This window comes from Ambystoma mexicanum, chromosome 2q, assembly GCF_040938575.1.
Source record: "Ambystoma mexicanum isolate Mex_15411 chromosome 2q, UKY_AmexF1_1, whole genome shotgun sequence".
NCBI lineage: Eukaryota > Metazoa > Chordata > Amphibia > Caudata > Ambystomatidae > Ambystoma > Ambystoma mexicanum.
This window is the reverse complement of record NC_090924.1, coordinates 878,124,210-878,150,395: the sequence shown is the minus strand read 5'-3', so window position 1 is coordinate 878,150,395 and position 26,186 is coordinate 878,124,210. Positions and strand designations below refer to the sequence as shown.

General features: G+C 47.4%; 1 protein-coding gene across 2 annotated transcripts in view; it reads left to right on the top strand.

Annotated features, from left to right (window-relative positions):
- The window catches only part of PDSS1 (decaprenyl diphosphate synthase subunit 1), a 664,271-nt gene that overhangs the window by 75,861 nt on the left and 562,224 nt on the right, over positions 1-26,186 (top strand). For both annotated transcript variants that reach the window (XM_069648132.1, XM_069648131.1), the window contains exon 3: positions 22,182-22,314. In XM_069648132.1, the coding sequence (XP_069504233.1) occupies positions 22,182-22,314 (133 nt within the window). The remainder of the gene's footprint in view (positions 1-22,181; positions 22,315-26,186) is intronic.

The window sequence follows — 26,186 nt, the reverse complement described above, 5'->3', positions numbered from 1 at the left end:
GCCAACAGGGCGCCCGCCTCCCCTTCATCAGCCCGGCTACTCACTTCTTGCCATGCCACCGTTTCAGCCTCCGCCCATTTCTGCAAGTCCTTCCACCATACATCCACCTTAGGTTTGTGGCATTTCTTCCACCCCATGGCGATCCTACGTTTCGCAAGCACATACGCCACATTTCTCAGTTTCTCAATATGCTTGAGTTTCCGTGGCCTAGGGAACCCGCCCAGTAAGCAGGCACAGGCCGTGTCTGTGACAAGAGTAAACCCTTTATCAGCCAGTTTCTGTGCCACTTCTCCCCAGTAAAACCTAATAATCGGGCACGACCAAAACATTTGTGTCATGTCAGCTTTTTCCAGGTTACATTTAGGACACACTTGTCTTCCAGCGTTTCGGAACTTAGATATCCTCAAGGGGGTCATGTATGCCCTATGCGTTACGTACAGCTGTATTTGTTTTAATCTGGCATTTCTAGACACTTTTTTATGGTAGCCCAGGGCACGCTCCCACACCCCGTCCTCCATCGGGGCCCCCACTTCCACCTCCCAGTCCAGTCTCAGATGTGTCAAATCTTTCCCCGCCTTAGCCATCACCATCTCATACAGTCTCGAGATCTCATGACCTCCTTCGGATATATCATATATCGCTCCCAAAACTGCATCTGGTTCTTCTATCAAAACTGTCTCTGGCCAGGTGTTCTTAATCATCCGCACCAATCTAATGTACGTGACATATATTGGCCCGTGTGTAGCCCCGCCTCTTCGTTGAGTTCTATAAACTCCTTAATGGATCCCTCTTGCCAAACATCACCTAGCGTTGCCAGCCCCACCGATTCACAGTAGGTCCTAACAATCGCCCTCAGCTGATCATCCCCTCCTGTCAAAGCAACCAGCGGTATCTGCGGGAGGCACGGGCATGGGACTTCCATCAAACGACAAGCCCTACACCAAATTTTCCATCCAAGCCTCAACATCGCAGGACGCCCCCTCATTTCAGTATCGGACAGCCAAATCATTTCTTTCAAATAAAACGGGGTGCAGTCCTGTCCAAGCACCCTGTGCTCAGGGGTCACTTCATCAGAAAGCCACTTGGCCACATACTGTAACTGTCCCGCCAAATAATAAACCTCAAAATGAGGCAGTCTGATACCTCCTTTTTCATAAAAGTTCTGCAGTTTCCAAAACGCCACTCTATTTCGGGTACTGTGCCACAGGAAATCCCTACACATGCTGTTCAATTTACTAAAAAACTTCTTGGGTATTATGTATGGGATATTACTAAAGTAATGCAGGAGCCTGGGCAAAACTACCATCTTAAGCATGGCCCCCCGCCCCATCATCGCCAAGGGCAATCTTGCCCAGAACTGCATGATGTTTCTAATTTTCTCGACGGCTACTTCCGTATTGTCTGTTCTTCTTGCACCGTGTGATATACATCTACACCCAAATAGCGAAAAGAGCTAGTTGCCCATGGTACCTGTAGCACCGGTAGTCTATCTACAGGGGTCCCCTTATAGCTACCTAGCGGGAATATGACAGACTTTTGGGGGTTCACCGAGATGCCCGACAACTCTGCATACCTTTCCATCACTTCAAGTATGTATAAGAGATTTTCTTCTGGGTATTGCAAGTACAGTAACAAATCATCTGCGTACAAGGATATCAAGTGTCGTTCCTCTCCTACCTCAATGCCAATCGCATCATACTGTGCCCTAAGGCATATTGCCAGAGGCTCCAGGGCTAAAATGTAAAGCATCGGGGACCAGGGGCACCCTTGTCTGGTGCCTCTGCCAAGTTGCCATCTTTCGGATATCACCGCTCCCGTTCGGACCCTGGCAAGCGGCTCACTATACAACATCTTAGCCCACCTGATATAGCCCGGCCCCATTCCATACCCTTCCAAAGCAGCCAATAGCCATGACCACTTGACCGAGTCAAAAGCTTTAACTGCATCTAGAGACACTATCGCCATCTCACCCTCGTTCTTACTACCCCATTCGACCACCCAGTGAAGTCGCCTATGGTTGTGTGTTATGTTTCTGCTCGGGACATAACCCGTTTGATCAGGATGTATGAGTCTACCAATCACTTTCTGCAATCGATTTGCTAGGACAGCCGAAGAATCTTGCTGTCCTGATTTAGCATCGACAAAGGCCTGTAGGAACCACATCTATGCTCCTGTTTATTGGGCTTGGGCAGCGGTATTATGATCGCCTCTCTGAGTGACTCAGGCAACCGTCCTATCTCAAACGCTTCATTAAGCATGTCCAGCATTGGGGGGAGGATTTCCTCTCTGTATACTTTATAGAATTCGCTGGGGAACCCATCTGCTCCCGGGGTTTTACAGGTAGGCAACTGCTTCACAACCTCCTCTAACTCCTCCAACGTGATTGGCTCATCTAACTCCTCCCTCTCTTCTTCACTTATCTTGGGCAGCCCTATGTCTTCTAACGTTTCGATTATCTTGCGCTGGTCACCCATCTCATCATCTCCGTACAGCACTTTGTAATATTCTACAAATTCTTTGTTAACCCCCTCTTGCGTGGCCACCTCATCTCCGTCCTCCCTAATAATGGTCCTGATCGGAGGCCTAGGGGTCTCGCTTTTGTATAGCCAGGCCAAAAGGCGGCCTGTCTTGCCTCCCCCCGCGTGCTGTCTCTCAGCATATTTCCTATAATTGAGGTTGCAGAGTCTTTCCCAAAGCCCTGCACATTGTTGCTGTAGTTAAGAGTACCAGCTCCATGTCTACGTCACCGCTCTTCAATGCTGTTTCTAGCTCAGTTTCCGCCCTCTGCAGGTCAGCTAAGACCCCACCCTGTAACCCTCTTGACTTAGCAATGGCCGCCCCCGCATCACCACCTTAAAAGCTTAAAAGCTTCCCATAATGTGCCCGTGGAATCAACACTCCCAGTATTCTCTTCAAAGAAGTTAGTAATCTCTTCCCTTATATCTTCTCTAAACACTGGATCTTTAAGCGCCTTCGCTCAGAGGCGCCATGTAGGGATCTTCGCCCTCGGGGGGCAATATTGCCATCCGAGGATCAGGGGCGAGTGATCCGAGAGGACCCTAGCCTTATATTCGATTTGAGTAATCTCAGACATCACATCTGCTGTAGCAAAGACGTAATCGAGTGGGATGTTTCATCCTCCACGCATCTGCAAAGCCAAAATCAGTTAGCAGTATCTGCAACGCTCTCGCCGCTGGGCTAGGCTTACTCACCCTGCCATCAAATCTGTCCACCACAGGATCCAACACACAATTGAAGTCCCCACCCCAGATCACTGCGCTCCCTATACACGTACTAAGATTGGTACACAGGGGTCTGAAGTATGCTGCTGTGTTTTGGTTGGGGGCATACGTGTTTACTATGCATACCTCCCTGCTCTCCACCAGCCCTCGCAATATAGCCATCCTTCCATCAGTCTCAACTGCCTCTTGTATCGATTTGAACGGGACATGCGGTGCCACCCAGATTAACACCCCCCGGGCATATGCAGAGTATGGCGAGCCCACTACAGTCCCTCTCCACTTTCTCTTAACCAGGTCCAACTTCTCTCTCGTCAAGTACGTCTCCTGTAGTAGTGCGATATCTATTTTCTGCCTTTTCAGATACATCATGATTTTGTTTCTTTTCAGATAACTGTTAAGGCACCTAACGTTCCACGTTATTATCCTGAGGTCCCCCAGAGGTCGTTAGTAAGCACCCTCCCGATCCTCCGCCGATTCTGCCCCTTCATGCACCGCAAGTACAACATGCTGATTCCTCCAAATAGGCTCGAAACAAAACTCAAACTCCCCATAACCACACACACACTCAACTTCCTATCCCCCCACCTTCTACCCACCCACCCCTCCCCCAACAATACCCTCCCCAACCATTCCTGGGTCTTAGGCACCCCCACATCTAGCCCCGCCTAGCACAAGCTTCTACTCTGGGCTCAGTAGGGTAAAGCCGCCCTAATGGCCGCTGAAACTAATAATCTATTGGGGTAGGTCGTCCACGTTCTGTTGCTCCTTTCAAAAAACATTACGCGTACAGATGCCAAACCGTTACCAATTACAGTTACACTCACTATATTCCAGTCCAAATCGAGCACCAGGCTCAGATTGTGTTCAAAGTTCAATCAGTTACAGTTTCTCTACACAATCAGGATCCTTCTCCTTACAAAATCTTCATTCGGTATGATCCTGCCGGTCACGATCCGCTTCTTGTTCCGGGCAGCCCTGCAGGTCCAGCCATGTGACAACATCCTCCGGTGTATAAAAAAATAGCGCTTTGTTCTTATGTAGCACCTTCAATCGTGCCGGATACAGCAGCATATATTTGATTCCCGCCGCCCTCAGCCTTCTTTTGACGGCGACGTAACTATACCTCTGCCTTTGCACCAGTATCGTATAGTCCGGGTATGCTGTGATGTTGGTGGACGCTCTCTCTATCGTGCTGCCCTTACGAAAATATTCGAGGATCTTTTCTCTGTTCCTGTAATTCAGGATCTTCGCGATGATCGGTCTTGGCGAGGCCCCCGGCCGGGGTTTCCTCATTAGGGCGCAGTGCGCCCTCTCCACCGTAAATCCCTGCGAAAGATTCCCTGCTCCGATTCCTTGTAGGATCATGTTTTCAACATAGTTTGTGGGGTCTTGGCCTTCTTCCCCCTCTGGAAGGCCAACCACGCGAATGTTGTTCCTCCTCGCCCTTCCTTCCACCTCTTCCACACGATTTTCCAGGTTGGCGACCTGTTGTTTTAAGACATGAATCTCTTTCGCATTGCTCGTGCTAACATCGGTATTAATCTTCACCCCACTTTCTAGACCGCTGGTCCTTTCTGCAAGCACCCTTACATCTTGACGTAGCAGGATGAGTTCCGCACCTACTGCATCAATCTTATTCTCTAGAGCTGTGCGTAGGTCCGCCATTGCCAAGTCCCATTTAGCACTCAGTCCCGTTATAGCCTCCAGGATCTGGTGCTTGTCCCCTTCGGGGGCGTCTTCCGCAGGGGTCACGACCATGCTCTGCACCGATGTTGAGGGGGTCCGTTGCGTTTTCGTGAAAGTCTCCATCGTGGGTTGCTTAGTCTTGACTCTCAACCCTTTCGCCGACATGGAGCTGCCCTCCGCTCCTGTACGCCTCCGCCTTAGTGCAGCAGTTGCACTGTCCTCGGTCCGGCAATGGTCTGGCTCCCAGGTCTCCTAACTCACATTCGAGATGGCACTTCGAATTGTCTTACGGGTGGGCTATGGCCTCACACTCCCCATTCAACTTCCGTAGGCCTCGTCGCCCAAGCATCCATTGTTATCTCCTCCTGCAGTCAGATCGCCGAGGCTCCATTAGCGTATGCCAGGCCGGGCGCGCTCATGGTGCTAGTTCGAACCCTCTGCCATATTTCCCTATTGTACTATTCCTCCAGGCAATTTACCACAGCCATGTCCCGCAGTTCAGGGAAGTCAGTTTCGTTTCTCCTCGGAGGCCTCTCCTTTGTTAGCCGCCATCTTGGTGCCGAAGCGGCCACACAGCCGTGCCAACAAAAACATGTATATCTCACGATGCCCCGAGAATATGAACTTCTCCAGCGAACTTCACTTGGCGTGTGGCTTCCGACACCTGATCCCCAAAGTTCTAGGCGCTCGTTGCAGTTTCAACAGGTAACTTTGGCAAAAATAGAGTCGGATCATCAGGAGCTCCTCACGCAGCATGTCCTATTCCATGGCCAGTTAGCCACGCCCCATGAAAGAATGTGTTGTAATGTATTTTTCTCTGGTGTCGATCAAAAATAAACCTGTTTTAAAAAGAAATGACATATTCAGCAATAGGGTAAGAAAATCAAATACAGTCAATGACAGAACCAGCTCACAACTGAATTCCATAACTTAAACAGTCTAACCCTAAGAAGAATGGGGCCTTGTGCCCAACTGTCACAGGATCCACAATGCTCCTCCCCCCCCCCAGAATGGTGTCTCTTTATAGACGTGAGTTGGCGATGGAGCAAAAAACTCTTCAAGTAAATGTTGTTTTGTATTTCAGGAGTTACTACCCAGGTTCGACTATCAAAATGCAATGGAATGGGACAGGGCAGACAGATACACTGTTTTCTTACCCCCCCCTGCTCCCCAGACTCCAATTTTCCCAGATGATTTCTATCATCTGGGGGTCATTGGAGGTTCGATTTCTTGCCATTGGTTCTGCTGAGAGGTGCCCAGGAGCTGCGGTGCAAGAATTCTTCCGGTGAGGTACAGATCGAAGATGCAGCCCCTAAAGATAAAGAAATGCTGAAACAGATGCAGGGCTCTTCAGGACACTTCACAGGCCGGGGAAAAGTGAGTTCTAGCAACTGTCTCCGCACAAAGGCGACAATAGGTGTCCTTCCTTTCTGTTACAGAAGCTTCTCTATGATTCCCAGGATGCTGAAATTCTGAGAGAAGGCGACTTGCGGCACAATCTGGTGACTACCAACGTGTTGTCTGCAATTGTGGCAGAGCAATGGTTCTGGTGAGGTAGCTCATGAGAGCTGGTCAGTCCACTGAGTGGTCCAGGGACACTTCCGAAGACTCGGGACATCTGGATCTTCGCTAAGGGGCCGAGACTAGTTGGTTGGACTAGTCCAAAGGCTGACGCACCACTCGGGGTCTTTGGAGATGAGGTAGTCCAACACAGCTTCACCGAGCCAGATGCAGTAAGGGATGCCTGGCCTCTTCAGGAGTCTTCTTCGGATCTTCAACCGGCTGTTCGTCTACGAGGGGTTCTTGGCTCCAATGCTGATCGGAAGAAATGGCTGCAGGAGGAGTCCTCCAAAATCCAGGCTGTAGATGCAAGTCCAAGCCCACCAGTGGGAAGGATCTGCACCATTCAAATGGCCAGTAAATATTTTTTGTTGAAACTCTGTTTATTGTTTTCAACAATACAGCGGTTCTCTACTTTTCAAGTTTCTAGGGCCTGGTGTCATGGTGCATGCCCCCAAAACCCTGAAACCCGCGAGCTCAGCCCAGACTCTGGCTTCCTTTGGGACCTCCCAGGCCCCAGCTAGGCTCACCTGGGCTCAGTCCTGGTGCAGCTGGCGCCAGGCTCATGGTAAGTGTTAAATACACAGTCCGTTTATTTGGCTCTGAGATGCTGAGCCATTCAGTACAGGGTGTGGCTACTTTTTCTGAGAGACAGGATACGATGAAGGGGACTATTTTCCTGGAACTACTTGCAAGGCTATTTAAACCGCACCCTGCAAACTGAACACGCTTCTCATTAAGCTGCACTCCTGCAGCGTAACGCTCACCGTGTAGGTTCTTGCTTCCTTTCTGCCACGCCCGTCCAGAGTCTTCTATCCATCGGCACCTGTGAAAATAGAAGAACAAGAGTTATTCACGCATTTAAGGCCTTACCTGCAGAACATCCGGACCTCGCCTTCACGCTTATCCAAGGGCCGCCGCATCTGTAGAAGATCAGAACAGAAGGCACCCTCTCGGGTAGCGACGCACCTGACTCGGCCTCCTCCTGGAACCCCAGTGAGCAGTTCTCCATCATTCTGCATCGCGCTGCATCTCGACACTGTCAGTCGGACATTTCATCTTCTTCGTGGAAAAGCGCTGCACCTGCCGAACAGAAAAGATAAAGCAGGTTAGTCGCACACAACAAGAAGGCTAATATAAAGCGAACTATTAGCGCATCTCGCACAGCGCTCTACTTACCGGCAACACTCCTGCACATCATTGTCAGGAGAGTCATCCATCATCCGAAAACCGCTTTTGAGCTGCACCTGAAAGACAAAAAAAAACGAACATTAGATATCTTGCATGCAAGGACTTAAGGCAGCTATTTCAAGGAGTTATTGGAATAGAAACTTACCTGCTTACTCCGGTCCTTCCACTTCAGCAACCTCCATCGGATCAGTGAAGTAACTCGATCCTGGAACTACAGAGTAACCGCGCCCCTGCCAAAGAGTGTGCAGGACGGAGAGCTCACCCATATAATAGACAAGGTGAGCCAGGGAAAGAGAAGGATAACACGGAAGGAGGTGAAAACGAAAACCAGCTCCACACAGTTGGCTAATATCTTGTTTCAACTTGCAGACGAACATCTCTGAGGCAAGACAGAAGGGAAGACGCAAGCAGGCCCTCATTAAGCAGAACAATACCAGTGCAGACATCATTCTACGCACACGAGCACGCCCCCGTAGAGACCAGGTGAGCGTGACAGAACGCAAAGCCTTACACAAATTCTCTACATGGGCGCCATGGAAACCTCGGAAACGGATCAACTTGCTCAACTTTTGGGGGAACTCGGGGCCGAGGTACATTCGGCTAGGTAGGAAGCAAATGCCTTACGAAGGGAACTGATTTTAGCAAAGGACCGCACTGATGATCTCGTCAGACAGTTGCTCCAGTCACAGGCGGGGCAAACGCCGCTACCTGGAGTGGGGTCAACGGTACCCCCTGCATCAAGCAACCCAGTTCAGGTAGTCCTCCCAGGAGCTGCTGTACTTTTGGCACCCCCAGAACGATTCGCTGGAGATCCAAAAAGGTATGCGGTTTTTATGAATCAGTGCCGTCTACACTTCTTATGCAGGCCAGGAGCCTTTCCACACGACCAGTCCAAAGTGGCCTTTGTACTTTCATATCTTAGTGGCAGTGCTGCTGACTGGTCGGTACCGCTGGTCAGTCGGGATAATCCCATCTTGAGAGACCTCCAAAGATTCCAATTGGATATGGAGAAGCTGTTTGCCCGGCGCTGCCAAGGTCAGGCATTGGACAATGAGCTTTTGTCTTTGCGTCAAGGCAACCAGGATCTGCTAACTTACATTGCGACCTTCAACTGACTGGTTGTGGAAACTGATTGGCCGGACGACAAACGAACCACTCTGTTTACCACGGCCTGAGAGGTGAGTTAAAGGACGTTTTAGCTCAAGTGATTAACCCGCCCAGAGACTGTGCTGAGTACATAGACTTGGTGGTCCAGCTCGATCACAGACTGCAGAACTGTAAGGCTGATCGTGCTAGAATCAATTCACGGGTATTTGTACGCCCCAAGGAAAACGCCTCCAAGACCACCGACGTCTCAGAACCCATGCAAATCGGAGGAGTGCGTGGGCCATTATCCTAGGCCAAAAGAGATAGGAGAAGACAACAACTGTGTTTGTATTGCGGGTCAGCCAGCCATTTCCTTCGAGAGTACCCAGTAAAGCCACCTAAAAAGGCAGTGGCAGTTGCTGGTAAGGTTGAAACCGAGTCTGAGCCGGAAAACATCTCCGCCCGGCAGGCGTAGAGGTCCGCTTGCTGAGCGAAAAGGACTCCCAGACCTCGCACCTAGTATTACTTATGGTCCTTATAAACCACCAACAGCCATCTCGAATGCATGCAGTCAGAGCATACATTGACAGTGAAGCCATTGGAAATTATATGGATCAAGAGTTGGCTTCGAGGATGAACCTTTCCCTTTGCGAAAAGGCAACAACAGACTTAGTCACCACAGTCGACGGAACTGAAATCGCTTCGGGTCTAGTAACGCATTCTACGACAGAGATGACTCTTTTGTGCCAGTCATCGGGAAACCATAGTGTTTGATATAATCAAGGCTCCACAAATAATTCTGGGAATGCCATGGTTAGTATCACATAATTCTTGCATAGACTGGCGTGCCAAGAGGTTGACCTTCTCAGTCGACTGTGCTCAAACTTGTTATCCAACTAAAGGACCTTTGGTCACTGGAGCGACGACGATAATGAAACCAACCAATTCCCTCCCTCTGGTATATCAAGACTACCAGGACATATTCCAAAAGGATCAAACCAACACACTGCCCCCACATAGGTCGTATGACTGCCAGATCGACCTTGTACCAGGAGCACAGATTCTGTGCGGTCGAATCTATGCTCTCACAGAGCCTGAAAACCTGCATTTGAGAAAATATTGAGACCAGTACCTGGCTAACGGTTTCATTCGCTCATCCAAGTCCACGGCGGCATCACCCTTGTCCTTCGTGCCTAAAAAGGAAGGTGACCTTAGGACTTGCATCGACTACCGCGCATTGAATCATGTCACTGTTAAAAACCGTTACCCTTTGCCTTTGATTCCTGACCTATTGGATCAAGTTAAAGATGCCCGAATTTACACCAAGTTAGACCTTCACGGAGCATATCACCTGGCACGGATCAGGAAAGGGGACGAATGGAAGACCGCATTCCGCACCAAATATGGGCTATTTGAATACCAGGTGATGCCTTTTGGCTTTTGCAACGCGCCAGCGGCGTTCCAGTATTTCATGATCGATGTTTTGTGAGAAATGATTGATGTGTGTGTCGTAGTATATATCAACGACATTCTGGTATACTCTCGTTCAGAGCAAGAACACGTGAAACATGTCCGGGCCGTTTTGGACAAACTTCAACGACACAAACTGTTTGCAAAACTGAAAAAATGTTTTTTCCATGTCACTGAGGTTGAGTTCCTTGGATTTGTATTAACCCCTCATGGTGTGTGCATGGATTCACGAAAGGTTGAAGCCATTCTCAACTGGCTATCTCCAACTTCGATTAAAGGAGTTCAGAGCATGCTCGGATTTGCAAACTTCTATCGTCGTTTCATTCCAGGATTTTCGCAACTAGTGCACCGCATCACCACTCTGCTGCGCAAGAACAAGTGATTTCAATGGTCCAAAGAGGCTGAGAAAGCCTTCCAGGAGCTAAAACAAAGATTCATCTCGGCCCCGATCCTGAAACACCCTCGTCCAGATCTTCCATACGTGGTTGAAACAGATACTTCCAGTCTGGCAATGGGCGTGGTCCTTTCCTAAAGGGACCCCGAAAATGATCAACTACACCCAGTAGCCTTTTGGTCACGGAAGTTTACGGCTCCTGAGTTGAATTATGCTATTACGGATAAGGAACTGTTAGCCATCAAGGCGGCCTTCAAAGCCTGGCGACATTACCTCTTAGGAGCTAGGCATACCATCGCAATTTACAGTACCTGAAGGTGGCAAAAGCTCAATCATCGCGTCAACTCCGATGGGCATTATTTTTCACGGAGTTTGACTTTGTAATTACTTACCGACCTGGCTGTCGAAATGGCAAGGCAGATGCACTGTCCCGTATAGGAGAAGATGAAGAATACGCCAATCCCGACCCTGCGCCCATCATTCCTGGTGAAAAGATTCTTGGAATTACTACGTCTCTAACGCTAGAAGACATTCAAGAAGAAATCCCTCATCTCATGGATTCCAACGCCCCAAAGAATTGGCCGACCAAAAGTCCTCACCATTCAGTCACTAACCAATTACCCTATTTTCGAGGATGTCTCTACCTACTCAGCAAAGAACTTCAGGAAAAGGTCACCTCACATTACCATGACTCATTAGTAGAAGGTCATCCCGGAATTGCAAAAACTGAGGCCAAGGTCAAGCGGCATTTTTGGTGGCCGACATGGCGTAAAGACATCAATCAGTTTGTATTATCCTGTGGAGTTTTCGCTCAAAACAAGGCCCAGAAAAAGAAATCACCGGGCCTGCTTCAGCCATTAGACTTTCACCTACACCTTGGCACACCCTATCTCTTGATTTTATAACGGACCTTCCTCCTTGTGACGGGTTCAACACAATTTTAGTAGTGGTGGATTTATTTTCGAAAATGGCCCATTTCATCCCCCTAAAAGGATTGCCCTCCACTTCAATTCTGGCTAAAGAATTTCTGGAACAGATTGTTCAATTTCACGGATTTCCTTCCTAATCTCAGACCGTGGCAGCCAGTTTATCTCACGCTTCTGGAAGAAATGTTGCGAGTTAGCTCAAATCGACGTAAGGCTTTCCACCAGTCACAATCCCCAAACTGATGGTCAGACAGAGAGAACAAATCAGACCTTAGAGCAATATCTCGGGTGCATGTTACATCAAACTGAAGGCAGCTGGAAGGATGTTTTATGGATCACTGAGTATGCGTATAACAACTCCCTGCACTCCAGTACAGGTCAAAGTCCCTTCTATACGATCTACGGGTTACATCTGCGAACTTCCAATCTTGACCCACCGCAACTTCTGGAAATGCCAGCTGTGAAAAGTTTGCACTCTACCATCTCCCAAGCCTTCAAACAAGCGACGGATCATCTAAAACAAGCTAAGGAAAGGTACAAGAAATCAGCCGATGTGCATAGAAGTGAAGCTCCAAAATATCAGGTTGGAGATGAAGTCTGGTTGGCATCTAAGCACATGCCAGTGAAGGGACCTCGTACCTTCAACCCCAGATATTTAGGTCCATATACCATTAAAGCCATTATCAATCCAGTGGCTATGAAGTTGGACATGATGATTCATCCTGTGTTCCAAGGGCCGCCACATCTGTAGAAGATCAGAACAGAAGGCACCCTCTCGGGTAGCGACGCACCTGACTCGGCCTCCTCCTGGAACTCCAGCGAGCAGTTCTCCATCATTCTGCATCGCGCCGCATCTCGACACCGTCAGTCGGACCTTCCATCTTCTTCCTGGAAAAGCGCCGCACCTGCCGAACAGAAAAGACAAAGCAGGTTAGTCGCACACAAATAAAGCAAACTATTAGCGCATCTCGCACAGCGCTCTACTTACCGGCAACACTCCTGCACATCATTGTCAGGAGAGTCATCCATCATCCGAAAACCGCTATTGAGCCGCACCTGAAAGACAAAAAAAACGAACATTAGATATCTTGCATGCAAGGACTTAAGGCCGCTATTTCAAGGAGTTATTGGAATAGAGACTTAACTGCTTACTCTGGTCCTTCCACTTCAGCAACCTCCATCGGATCAGTGAAGTAACTCTATCCTGGAACTGCAGAGTAACCGCGCCCCTGCCAAAGAGTGTGCAGGACGGAGAGCTCACCCATATAACAGACAGGGTGAGCCAGGGAAAGAGAAGGATAACACGGAAGGAGGTGAAAACCAAAACCAGATCCACACAGTTGGCTAATATCTTGTTTCAACTTGCAGACGAACATCTCTGAGGCAAGACAGAAGGGAAGACGCAAGCAGGCCCTCATTAAGCAGAACAACACCAGTGCAGACATCATTCTTCGCACACGAGCATGCCCCAGTGGAGACCAGGTGAGCGTGACACCTGGGCATCCTGCGTACCTTTTTATCTTGAAGGGTCTGCCCTAGGTAACGAGGTACTCTTCAGCAAGGTTCCTTACTTCAGTGGTTGCTTTCTGCTTGTCGGAACGTTCTTGCTGCTCTGGGAGCGAAGAAGTTGCTTTGTTCGGTACCATGGTATTCTTTGGTGCTCCGTGAGAGAAGGGGTTGTTCCGCTCTATTCCCATGGTCTCGGCTGCCATTTGTGGGCTCCTGGCCCACCACGTTCATGGTGTGGTCGAACCTCCAGTTAGGTGTCGGCGTGCTTCACCAATCCTTCTCCATCTGGCCTGACTCTAGTCTGCACAGCGGCATCTTCACCCGACACTCTCTGCCTTCCGCACCACTGCTGGTTTCATGGTTCAGCGTGGCTCTGCACCTCCTTGGCATCGCTATGTCAGACCATTGCCTCCGAGTGTGTTCTCTCCTCCTCCACTCGAGTGTCACTGGGTCTTCATTCTCATAGCTGAAACGAGAGGGGCGGATCGTTCGTCACAGAATTTAAATGCATTGAAAATTACACATTCTTTGAAATAAAACGCGTAGTGGTTTCTTCCACATCAGCTGCTCCAACGTAAGCAGATAATCTTTTCTGTAGGGAGTTCCACGCGAGAATGAAAGTCCTTGCCGTAAGAGGGGAGTAATTCCCAGTGAGGTCCTGCTTTCCCAAACCCCTATGAAGGGTTTTGCTTAGCAGGCTTACGTCCCTTGCCTCAAAGGCGGCGACTCCCCATAGGGCAGTTGGGATGAAGCATTGAGGTATGTCACCATAGTTGTACAGTGAAACCATTTTGGAACAATAAGGAGCGACTTCACCTCCAGTCTTGACATCATGCACCCTCCAGTCTTTAGGCAGCATGATGTCGAGGTTGACAATGCAGGTGTTTGAAAAAACAATTTTCTGTAATTTCCAGGAACTTCAGGCAAGATTGTGCTTATCTGGGATCTAACCATGTAGAGTTAAAACCTGGAATTGGAATCTTTTGGATTCACATTACATATGTGTCTGAATAGACAACTTGTTTGCAAGATATATTGAATAGTAAAATACATGGGCTTGATGGTTCACCCATATTTTAGACTACCAGAAGCTGTCCATGGGGTTGGGATGACATAATTGTGTTTAGCACCCCAGAGCACTAGTTAGGGAGTAACTGAGGGGTATGGATTGCGAGGGGCAGTTTTGGTTAGCATGAGGGCAAAAGGTCTAGAGCATTGCAGTTTAAATGGGTCACAGCCTAGCTTAAATATTAGTAAATTCCGGAACGATTATCAATTTAATATTTGGTGTTTTTAGTAAGTTGGGGAAGGATGATGGCTTGAGTTTCATTTTCCTCGACTCTGTAACCATTGGGCTTCGGTGCAAACAAATTATGCAAATGGCATTTGAAGAGTTTTCAATCACCTGGCTACCCATTTGCTGTAGAAATGATAATACCAGGCTTTGCCTAAAATATGTATTTACTTTCAATTGAACAAGTTGTAACTTTACTAAATAAAATATTTGCTTATTAAATATATTTTGTATATTCTATAGGCATGTTGTGGTGTACTCGATAACCGATTATCAACCTCCTGTATTTGGCTGTTATCAAAGCACATTGTATAAAGACAGACCAAGCACTGTATCTCTTGTTTCTATACTTTCGAGCAGCATTCAACTCTATTTCAAAACAGTTATTAATACAAAAATGGATCCAAGCCAAATGTGCAGCATCTATTATAACCTTAATCACTTCTGTATTCATCAACATCTATACAAGTTCACCTTACACTTGAGGGCCTTCTTTCTGCTAACATACTGACTTTTAAAGGCCTCAAGCAAGACTGTATTTTGGCTGCAACCCTATTTAATTTTTTCTTTTTAGAACTGAAAGACAGATTAACTGACTGTGTAATTTGAGATGCACCCAGATTGGGAGTGTGATGCTGGAAATGCATTGGCGGGACAGGGCCTCCCTGTCCTTGTCCTGTAGTCCTTTTTCATTTGTGTTCTGTATTGTTTTCTGCCCTGCAGTCCATGTCGGACTCCTGGCAGTGCAGCTCTTCCTATTTTTGGTTTGGTGTACAGACCCATAGGATAACCTTATGGCACCCATGGGTGGGGGGTACAACCCTGTGCCCCTAGTGTATGTTTTTGTGTGTGTCCTACAGAGCAGGGTATGGGCTGGTGGCAGCTCCATACTGAAATTGACAGGTGCTCTGAGTATCCTCCATTTTGGGATACCCAGGTCCTGCCATTGGAATCAGTTGATTACTGATAGGAGACAAGATGGCCCCTGTGGCCTCTTGCTTTCTATTGCCTGTTACCTTGTTTTCCCAAAGTCCTGGGAAGCCCTGACTCTGTCCCTTCCCCCTGACTGGCTGTTGGGTGGACGTTCCATATATGGTGTTGTTGTGAAGTCCAGGCCAGACTGGCTGGAGCCTTCCCAGTGACTGTATGTTTTGGGTATACCCTGTCGGTTGCACCTGGGTGAATGGAGTGTGTGACCAATATGCACTTCTTGCTGTTGATGTCTGGTATCTGGTGTTTGACACAATGACTGAGACATCCCTGCCTGAAACTGGTATGAATACAGTCTGTAGTGTTGAATGGCTGGGTACTTGCCCCAATACACATTCCTTGTTGTGAGCGTCTGAGAGGGAGGGGTATGGCCTGAAGGCACTGTATGCCTGATTGGCTGACTGACTGCTGAATGCACTTCTGAGTGATTGGTTGCCTGAGTGTGACCCAGCAGAATGAATGAGAGATCAACTAGTATATCTGGGGGCCTCTCACTGCTAGAATTAGTTCAGAAGCTGGAGTTGAAACTGACCTTGAAACTGAAGCTGAATCTCGAAGCAGAGCCTGAAGAAGGTTGACTGCCGTCTCCCTTTGCCGAAAGCCTTCGAGACTGATCCAAGAGAGGACCTGGTTAGGCGCCCTCTTCCCGTGCTCCGAGGGACCATCGAGCACCGCTAACCTTCGCCGAAGCGCCCTGGAAGTCAGACCCTCGACAGGCTGCTGACCTGAGACTGGGACCGCCGAGGAGAATGAAGATAAGCACCGGACATTCTGTCCACCGCTCGACCAGGGTTTGCAGATTTGCATAACCGCTGGAGGCCCGTCGAAGCCATGTTGCCCAGAAGAGGGGATCGCTTGACGCCGAGCCACCGACGACCGGAGCCGCACTGCTCCTTTGCCTAAGACTTTTGATTCACAGATGCGCTCGTCCGCACCGCCGCCCGTCTTTTCCCGCTGGAGAAGGCCAGGCCGTTGACACGCCGAGGAGCATCCGCCGGTGGGTTTCCCGCCATCCAAAGACCGTAGAGACGCCGGACAACTCGATGCCCTTGCTGGCCCACAGTTCTTCACAAACTCTTTGCGGTCCTGAACTATCGACATTGAGGTGCCCCACACGCCTCTTCCTTGCAGGACGTCTTCACTCTGTCGTCGAAGAGCACCGCTGGGACCGAAGCTGCCGCCTCGCCGCTGAGTTCACTTTCTTCGAGGGAACTCAACGACCCGTGGCTCCTGCTTTAAAGGGAGCCGCTCAAGAAGGATCCGTCGACAGCTCGTCGTCGAACTCTGCTGTTCCAGGTACATTGTGGTGATAGAAACATTATAGAAGGAAATAAAACGTATAGAACAATATATGGACTGGGCTTCTCGTATATCTTTATTTTACAGGTTGCCCAGGTTGGGGGGATCTCCACACAGAACTGTGTCTAGTGGCAGGGGCCAGTATTCTTCCAATTGTTCTAACCAACTGCTTTCTTCCTATGTCTATTGTTGGTTACCTTTATTAAGTGATTTATGTGACATTTAACCAAAGTACAGTTGATGCACTTTAATGAAATCTAATAATTGTGGTACCACTTAGAACTGTATATATTTGCCATTGTAGATTTACTAAGCACAAAGTGAGTTATTGTCATTGTGCACATAATCTTGAACTTAATTATATAAATACTCTGTTGTAACTAATACAGAGTGTAGACATTCTTTTGTGGGGGTTTGGGGGCTACACTGTACTTAAGAACCAGCCTGCATCACCTCCTGAGAAGCTAGGCCTTGATTCCTCGTCCATTGCTACCACAACAGAGAATCTTGGCTGGGGTCCTCTTTGCCTCTCCTCTACCATATAGAGAGCAGAAGTACAGACCCACCCCACCCATCCAGTCTTTACAGGGAGTTAAACAGGTTGCACGGTTATTATATGCGGATGACCTTATTTTGTTGTCTGCAACGACTACTTGATGAATTGGGTACATACGCACAACTAAATCAACTACAAATCAACTTGACTAAATCTAAAGTTATGCAATGTGTAAAAATGCCCACTATTCCCAAAACCCTCAAGTGGTCTTTACAAGCTGAAGCGTTAAGGAGGGTCCAACACTATATTTACCTTGGGGTCAATATAAATGATCGTATTAATGACAAACAGTATTTTACTGACACGAACACAAAACTAAATATAGCAATTTTTTAAATTTCTTTTTAAAAATTATTTCATCTTTTTTTTGTTTATTTATAGAGCGCCTATACACAGGCAAGCTATTGCAGAAACGAAGCACATTTTGTTTAAATTTGGCACATTTTCTAGTTTGCCGGCAATCACCTATTACACGCTAAAAGCTACTCCAATTTTATTGTACGGCTCAGAATGCAAAAAGGTTCTACAAAAATCATACTGGGACAAACTTGGAAGGTTGTTTTTGGCAGCGATTCCTTAGCCTCCCAGATTGTGTCCCGGTGGCTATAATTGGTTTCGAGCTAGGCTTAGTTTTAATGAATACAATTTACTTGTGTAAACTATGTAGCTTTTATAGGAAATGTCTAATGGCCCCAAAAAATCAAACGATCCTAGGCCTACTAGCTGATGAAATATTAAACTTGTCTCAAAACCTTACTATGATCTTGCGAACCGCTGCTCTTAAGGCCTTATTCATCAGACCTTCTAACAAACAATCCATCCAGAGCTAAGGCAAACATGTATGACCATGAATGGAAAAGCACACAAGGGAAGTGTGCCCTATAGCTCGATTTCTTTTTTTTTTTTTTTTTACATTATTTTTTTATATCCAATCCTTTTGTTTCTAAAAAGCTTCATACAGTAGCTGGCTATCTTGTCAAAAGTCCATCTCCTAAGTTTAGACATTCTTTTACAAGGTTTAGATTTAATCTATGGCATTGCAGGGACATATTGGCAAGGCAAGGTCTGATAGATAAAAGTGACAATTACTGTAGATTTTGTAAAATGTTAAGTCATCGGGAGACCTTAAGTCATCTCTTTACAGAATGCCAGCAGCACCGATATGCGTATTTTGTATCTGAAATGCTGTTTTAGTGAATCAGAAATTTTGGATCCATTTAAGCTTTGGCAATTAATCTTTGCAACTGAACGTGCCTCTGTCAGATTAGCCACTATTAGATGTTTAGGCAATGCTGAATCATAACGACCATTGTACAATAGTTGAAATGAGTAAAAAAATATCTATTTTCTGGTATTTTGGTTTCGGCGCTAGAAGCTAACATTTATACAACTTGTATGAACAACAGAAGATCCCTAAACAATAACCATGATGGGTATATATAACTGTATTGGAAAATTATATGTTTTATCAATTGTAATATATCACCTTTTGGTTATGTTATTTTAATTTATCCCATTTTTCGAACTATTGTCAAATTTGTCAAATCTTAATTTTATTGCGCCTCTTCTAATCAAATATTGATAACTAATAGATATAGTGTGTACATTTAAAATACTTTATCTTTACAAATTGGTAAATTAATTTGTTTTAATTATTATTGTACTGTATTTCACAACGCTTTTAGATTCTAAATTGCAAATGTTTTCGCTTCCCATTTTTATTTCTTTTTTCTTTTTTCAATTATGTTTTAAAAAAAATGGAAAGGTTGATTAATTTAACCAAATCAACTTAAAAAAATATATATATATTTTAAGATTTATAGGGAATCAGTGGTTGGATAAGAATGCCCATTGGAGAGCTGATGACGCTGTACCAGCAGATTGTTCCTTTGAAATGCTCTTTAACCCCTTAAATGCCAAGGGTTGCCCCTTCCAAACCCCGTGCCAAGGCCTTTTTTGGTGATTTCAGTATGTCACCATTCAATCCCTTGTAACTTTATTGTTACATGAGATATCTCAGCCAGATTTGGCCCCTTTTCTTCCAAAATGTAGGCGGTCATACCACCACCAAGGAATCTGTTGTAGGCGGGTGAGAGAAAATAACGAAAAAGGGAGAAAATGTTGGGTTTTTTCAGAAAATGCTAATAAAATGATGTACAAAGAAGCCTGTGGTTTTTTTCCTTGTAAGAGCTAGGAACAAATGGTTTGCTGTCTTGAATTCGCCATATTCCAGCCTTTCAAGAACAGGTTGAGTGGAAACCAAAAAAACATATTTTTATATGGTTACCATCCGTTTTGTGAGGGGTAGGCGATTTTGCCTTTTTTTGCCAATAGGACATGCGTGGATGGAATGAAAGAGGAGGGTAGGAAAGCTGAATGGGAAGACAGAAAGGCATACGTTTCTGAAAAGTAGACAAAATTCCAAGTTTAGGAAAGGGGAGATTTGTGCCGGTCAGCCAACAACTATGTAGGGGAAAGTTCCCTAGTTTGTGGAAAAATTGGAAAAATGACAGAAGAAAAGCTATGTGGTGGACATGGTTGGCCCGGTAAGGCAATGTCTTCTGTGAATTTTGAGAAAAGCAATGCTCCACTACATTCCTCTGACTCTTCCAGTTAAGAAATCACACTTTTTTCATAATGTTTCACAAAACAAGCCTTAACACAAGGCAAAAACTAAGCCATGGTACACAGGACTTTTATGCTTACGGCCTAAAAACAGATGTACGTGGCATGTTTTAATAAGGAAAACGAATGTGGTGAGGAAGGGCAAGCATACATCTTTTGAAGGGTAGGTGACTTGTGCAGGTTACAAGAGCGTATAGTGCCTAAAGCAGCAACGAAATGTAGGTCACATTGGGGAAATGAAAGGGGTGTGGGACAAAGTGCAGCAGCAAATGTATGAAAATGTTATGAAAACAGCAGTGGTTTCAGGGAGCCTTGGCGTCTCCCTGTTCTTTCCCAGAGAGAGGTGTAACGCAACCCAGCCAGAGCTCTAGGATGGTCAGGGTGATGTCCCAGGCCTTGGGCACCCGTCACTCATGTGGTTTGACTGGTCCCCAACCCCAGCAGCGAGTTCAGGGAGCCCCGGCAGGGTCCCTGACCTTTCCCGGAGCGAGAAGCTATTACGCAGGCCAGCCAGAGCTCCAGGAAAATCAGTGGTAATGTCCCTGGCCATGGGTGGCTGTATCCGATGTGGGTTGACCATCCCCAAGTATAGCGGCAGTCCCAGGAAGCCCCGGCAGGGTCTCCAACCTTTCCGCGAGGGAGAAGCTATAACGCAGGCCAGCCAGAGCTCCAGGATTTGTCGGGGGGTAATGTCCCTGGTCTCGGGCGACCATCCCCAATCACAGCGTTCGTTCTAGGGAGCCCAGGAAGGGTCCCCATCTTTTCCTGGAGGGAGAAGCTGTACTGCAGGCCCGCCAGATCTCCAGGATAGTCTGGGGGGTGGGAGGGTTATGTCCCTGGACTTGGAAGGCTGTCTCCCATGTGGGTTGACCGTTCCCATGCCTAGCAGCAGTTCCGGGGAGCCCAGGCACGATCCCCATTCCTCCCCGGAGATGACATCTGTAACGTGGCACAGCCTGGGCTTGCGGACGGTCAACCCACATGGGAGACGGCCGCTCCCAGGGAAACACCAATGTCATGCTGGCATGGGGGGCAATTTGTGGCCTGATCCTGCAATTGTGTCCCAGCCCACCAAAATACCTCCCCAGACAGCCCACCCCCGCCTCCAACAATCCAGCCCCAGTCCCACCCACCCCACTGACAATGGGCCCTAACCATTGAATAAAAAAAAAGTACTCGCATAACGTTGCAGCTGCTCATGTAGAAAAAGCTGTAAAACTAAACCATTTTGTTGCCTGTGGCCCCCCCCAGCAAAAAACAAATCCCAATTACTACTCTCCATTCACGGCCCCCCTTTCAAGCCATCCCTGCTGGTCTACTAACCCCCAGCCCCCAGTAAAAACACATTTGCCCCTTCCTAGGGGAAGATTGCACTAGCAATCTGCCCCCAAGGAGGGATACATGAGGTGCCCCTCCATCCACTTAGGGTGGGGGGGGGAGAGGGAGTGCCACCCACCTTTCATTACAAAAAAAGAGCCTGGTGGTCTATTGGCCCTTCCCTAGGGGCAGATGGGCAACCATCTTCCCCCGGGGGGCCAATATGTGCTGCCCCATGCTTTGGTGGCCGGGGTGAGAGGTCTGCTTACATAGTAAGCAGCCCCCACTTCACACACAGATCCCTGGTGGTCTAGTGGCATTGTTGGGCGCGAATTGAGCACTCTGCGCCGGATCCGCGCCCAGCAATGCTTCAAAAAAGGTGCTGTTGAAAAGGGGTGAGTTTCCCCTTTCCAACGATGCCTCCCTCGATATGAACGGCACAATAATGCTGCAGATCGAGAGAGAGAAATGTGGAGACTCACCTTCTCATTTCATTGCGGCAGCTGAAAATGGCTGCCACAGTGAAATTTACTTTCAGTTTCACATCGGCACGCATTACGCATGCTGACGCGAAACTGAAGGAAATCCACCCCCCAGGCTTTGAGGAGGAACCTCCTTCTCACATAGCCCGTGGTTTGGATCTCACTTTTGTGCGATCGCTGCTTTGCAGGGATGGCACAAAGTGACGTGCCAAAAAGGACGAGCTATATCGTCCTTGGCAACAATGACGAAATGTCAAGGACAAAATATCTCGTCCTTGGCACTTAAGGGGTTAAAGACCTTGTGTGTTGGTGGTACGACCAGCCCACTGAATTAATGTATACTGTACTATTTTGCTTGCTGATGGTGGCTCTTGGTTTTGAGCTTCAATTACTGTTTTTTTCTTTTCTTGGACCACCAATCCTAATGGTTTACTCGGTCTGCTTTAAATGCACAAAGACCGTTTACATTGTGTATCCAGCCATTGTTTAAAATTGTAGAGCTCATTCTCAGGTTTTAATGGTCTAAAATGTAAAATATGTTTTGTTATTGACAGTACTCCAATTAGGTTGTATTATACTACACAAAGAACGTGCTGCTGCAGTAAAACACACAGTGAAGCGAAGTACAAGGACCCGTTTTTACTTGGAAGTACAGACTTGAAGAATCTTTATCAAGATATTAAGAAGGTGAGTGGTAAAAAAAAAGGTTCCTGCAGTACTTGGGATTTTCCAATAAGTTCTGATGTGCTGAGGACGGTGACTGAGTGGTCACTGTGATCTGCCTGGTAAGTCAACAGATTTATTTTTAGTTTTTTGTTCAAAGTTTAGCAGGAATAAAGTAAACATGATACAGAAATGTAAAAATTCAGGTTTTGCTAGAGACCTATTGTGCAGTATTATGCCTAAGAACCCACGTTTTTTGTTGATGCAACTAAATCTCTAAACATGATCACCAACATCCTCAATCCTGATGGTCGTACACTAAAAGGTACAGTAAACGGTGGAGGTTGGTGAGGAAAACGGGGCAGAGGGCATCAACTTACGGATCTCCTAGAATGACCTGAACAATCTCCTTGATTATGACCTGCCACCCCACCCAGGTATAACCGCAAAGAAACAAGGTTGAGGCTTTGATCCTGTCTCTAACCTGGGAGTCCCCCAGAGTCACCATCTCCGTTCCCTCTGAAGACCACTGCCCTCCTGGTCCTTGATTTGGTTTTCTAAATGCCCTTCGTTTTGGGATTTCCTTTCTCATTCTTGGCCCAACTCCTCCCCCAAAATGAGGCAAACCACTTCCACCAGCCTTTTTCCCCCTATTTTAGCTAAAGTCCCTATTTGGAAGCTCGAGAATAGCTTTAAAATTCCCTGGCTTTGCAATTGGAATTTCACACTCCTGTGGTTTACTGAGGTCAGAGGGACAAATGTCCACATCTTTTGCTTCTTTTTCACAACGTCAATTGTCGTTACTACTCTGTGGACCAGTTTTACTGTAGAGCCTCAATGTCTGTTAGTAGTGCTCTACAGCTCTTTCAAAGCTTTCATCAATAAGGTCTCTCCCTGGGATAACATGGGAGCACCAGCTAGTTCAGGGCAGAGCCACTACCATCATGGGTTCAGGTTCCGGAAAAGGACCCCTGCCTTGGTGTCCATTTGTTGTCCTTAGTGGGTATTTTGATTATTTGGGAAGAGAACGTTTCACAGGTAGCTTCCTCTTCCCACTGTGAAGGCTTGATGAAGCAAGACACAGACAACAGATTCAAAGTTCAAAATATAAGGCTTTATTATGTCAGGATGGTTAAAGCCCTAACTTGCCCTATGCTAAGGTGGGATTTCCCTACCTGAACACAACCAAGGAAAGTCTGAGTCCGAAAGTTTAATTTAAAAATCTGTCTGTGTCCAAAACCTATCCTTGCCCTCACAACTAAAGCTAAACGATGTGTAGGGATGGCAATAACAAAAGTAATGGTGATAAAACAAAGGTTCTGAGCTTCTGTCAGCTCCCAGCCTTCTTTCAGCTTCCCTTCCCCAAGTTCAAGAAAGTTCCACAAATACTAGGAGTTCCCTTCCCCAAGTTCAAGGCAACACAGTTTCACCAAAGAAAAGAGCTTGAGGATTCAGTCGTCAAGACAACATCAAAGTTAATCAAGTCTCAGGATTCCCTTCCCCAAGACTTCAACGTGCCAACCTCTGCTTGGCCTCTGGCTCTGTGTTCAAAACAAGGTTATTTTTCCTTCTGCATAGGCTTAACAAATCTTTCAATTTATTCTTTCCTGGTTTGCTTAAACAAGGTGTTTGGTTTCCACAGTTGAGGGATCCCTGGTCTAGGCGCAGTTGTCGGACCACACGGTCCACCCATCACAGGTCGCGCAACCAGGAACCCCAGTCCTTTTGAGCCACATAGGTTCTTCTGCCTTTGGGTCAGTCTTTTAGCTTTGCCACACTGTGTTACACAAGTGGGACCACTCAGTGGCCTTGCCACACTGTGTTTAATTACAAGAGTTCACTTAGTGGTTATTTCTCTTCTTCACCATCTGCACTTGCCTCTCATACCCCACAGCCCTCAGGGGTGCCCCGGTCTGAGTGACTTGCCTTCTTCACCCACCTGTCTTGTGGTTTCCTTCTGGATGGCTGTGCTGCCCGGATTCGGCCACACTCGCTGATTTCCTTTCGCTCGTAAACTCCACTCGCTCTCCTGGGCTCATGGGTTCTCGCTGTCAGCTCGCCTCGGCTTCCGCAGACTCTGGCAGCTTCCTTCATTCCTCTTCTCTGCCGGCAGCACTAATTCCTTTCGCTTGCAAGCTCCACTCGCTCTCGTGGGCTTGTTGGTTCTCGCTCTCGGCTCGGCTTCCGCAGACTCTGGCAGCTTCCTTCCTTCCTCTTCTCTGCCGGCAGCACCGGCTGCACTGCTTCGACCACAGAGGCTCGCCTGTCTCCCGGGCACCACAAGTCCTTTGGGTCTTCTGCCGGCGTCCTGGTTGTGCTGCAGGACTCACCACGGCCGCCTCCTTCCAAGCTGGTGTCCTGACTGGATTCTCCCACACAGCCCATCCTGTTGCTCTCTGTGTTGCTGGTCAACTCCCTTTTATACACCTGCAAACACTTCACAGGTTGCAGGTGTGAGTCTTCAATTAGAACTGCCTGACTGCAATTAGAACCACATGCCTGACCTTCAAAATACTCTACAGGCATCTTCTTCGTCCCAGTACTAGAGTGGTGAAATAGGTTACTCGTATTCAATACTCCTAGTCTCCTCTTGCTCATCCCAGCTAGAGTGTGTTGAATGGGAACATTGAGGGGAACTGTTGTACAATAGCTCATAAAGGTCGTGGAGGGTCAGGTAAAAGGGGGGATACCATGTCTCGTCTTGGGTTACCCTGTTCCCAATCCCCAAGGACCCTCCACCCAGGTGATCCTTCCTCGCTTCTCCACCCCCAGGGTCGCGATTCAAGAGCGATGGCCTTTCCCTGGCTACCTGAGCAGATGATCCATGCGGAGTAGGAGTGAGGATACCCTCAGGTTTCTCACAGCACATAGTCTGTTAACACCAGCTCAGGGGGACCCTCTGTTATGGCCCATTGCAGGCAGCTTTACTCTACACAAAAAGGGCATCAGTCTTAACTATCGTGGTGAGGATAATATGGGCGGTACAATTCCACCAATTACACTCTGCAAACTTGCCACTCCATGTTTTTTCGGTCATCTCTTCAGCTGCACGCACCACAGTCTATCCTGCTCCATATGTAAAGCAGCACCACTACTTGCTGCAATCTGTGTGAATCCCAAAAGTCTTCCCTATGCCGTGTTCAGTAGTGTCTTGAGTGCACCTGTGTGTTATTGGACATCTGATGCACCATCTTGAAATCGTTTGGTGTGGGAGGACGGGATGGACCTCCCATGTTGCTGTCTAAAAGATTCTGATCCTCTGGAAATGTGAGTCATGCTTCACTAGGAGTGTTGCTCATAGCCTAAAGAAGATATTTGGGTAGTGCCCTTGTTACTAGATTTCTGATGCTTGTGAATCTGCTTAGAATCATCACATGCTGTGCATACAGGCCGATATCTAGTGGTAATCGCAGAGTATTTCATCTTTTTTTCGAAGATCGAAAAGGAATGTCAAGATGGGCATTACCATAACACTAGCCCTAACGTGACGTGTAGTGTACCCAAAATCCCTCTTGCGTCGAGGTCCCACCATATTGTTTTTTCCGCCTACCTAGTTGGTCAGACATAATGCAGAGCTCGTAAGAGTTTATATTGCTGTTTTCTATTTATTGGTAATTCCACTGCTTGTCAGTGGTTCGATTGCCCTCGACGACTTCTTGATGGCTGACGCTTAGTCCTGCCTGCCGATGCTCTATTCTGGGCTGCTTGGCGACTGTTGACCGGGTGGCCTTGGCCTCCACCCCGGCCTTCACTGTAGGGAGAGTGGGGCCCTGTTTATTCATTCTCCTTTGAGAATGCCTTTTCTTTACCCCTTCTCTTCCTTTTTTCTTGGTCTGGCTGCCGCTTCCCTCTGCTATGGAGAGGACTCCTTTTAAGTTTTGCCCCTCTTGCAATGG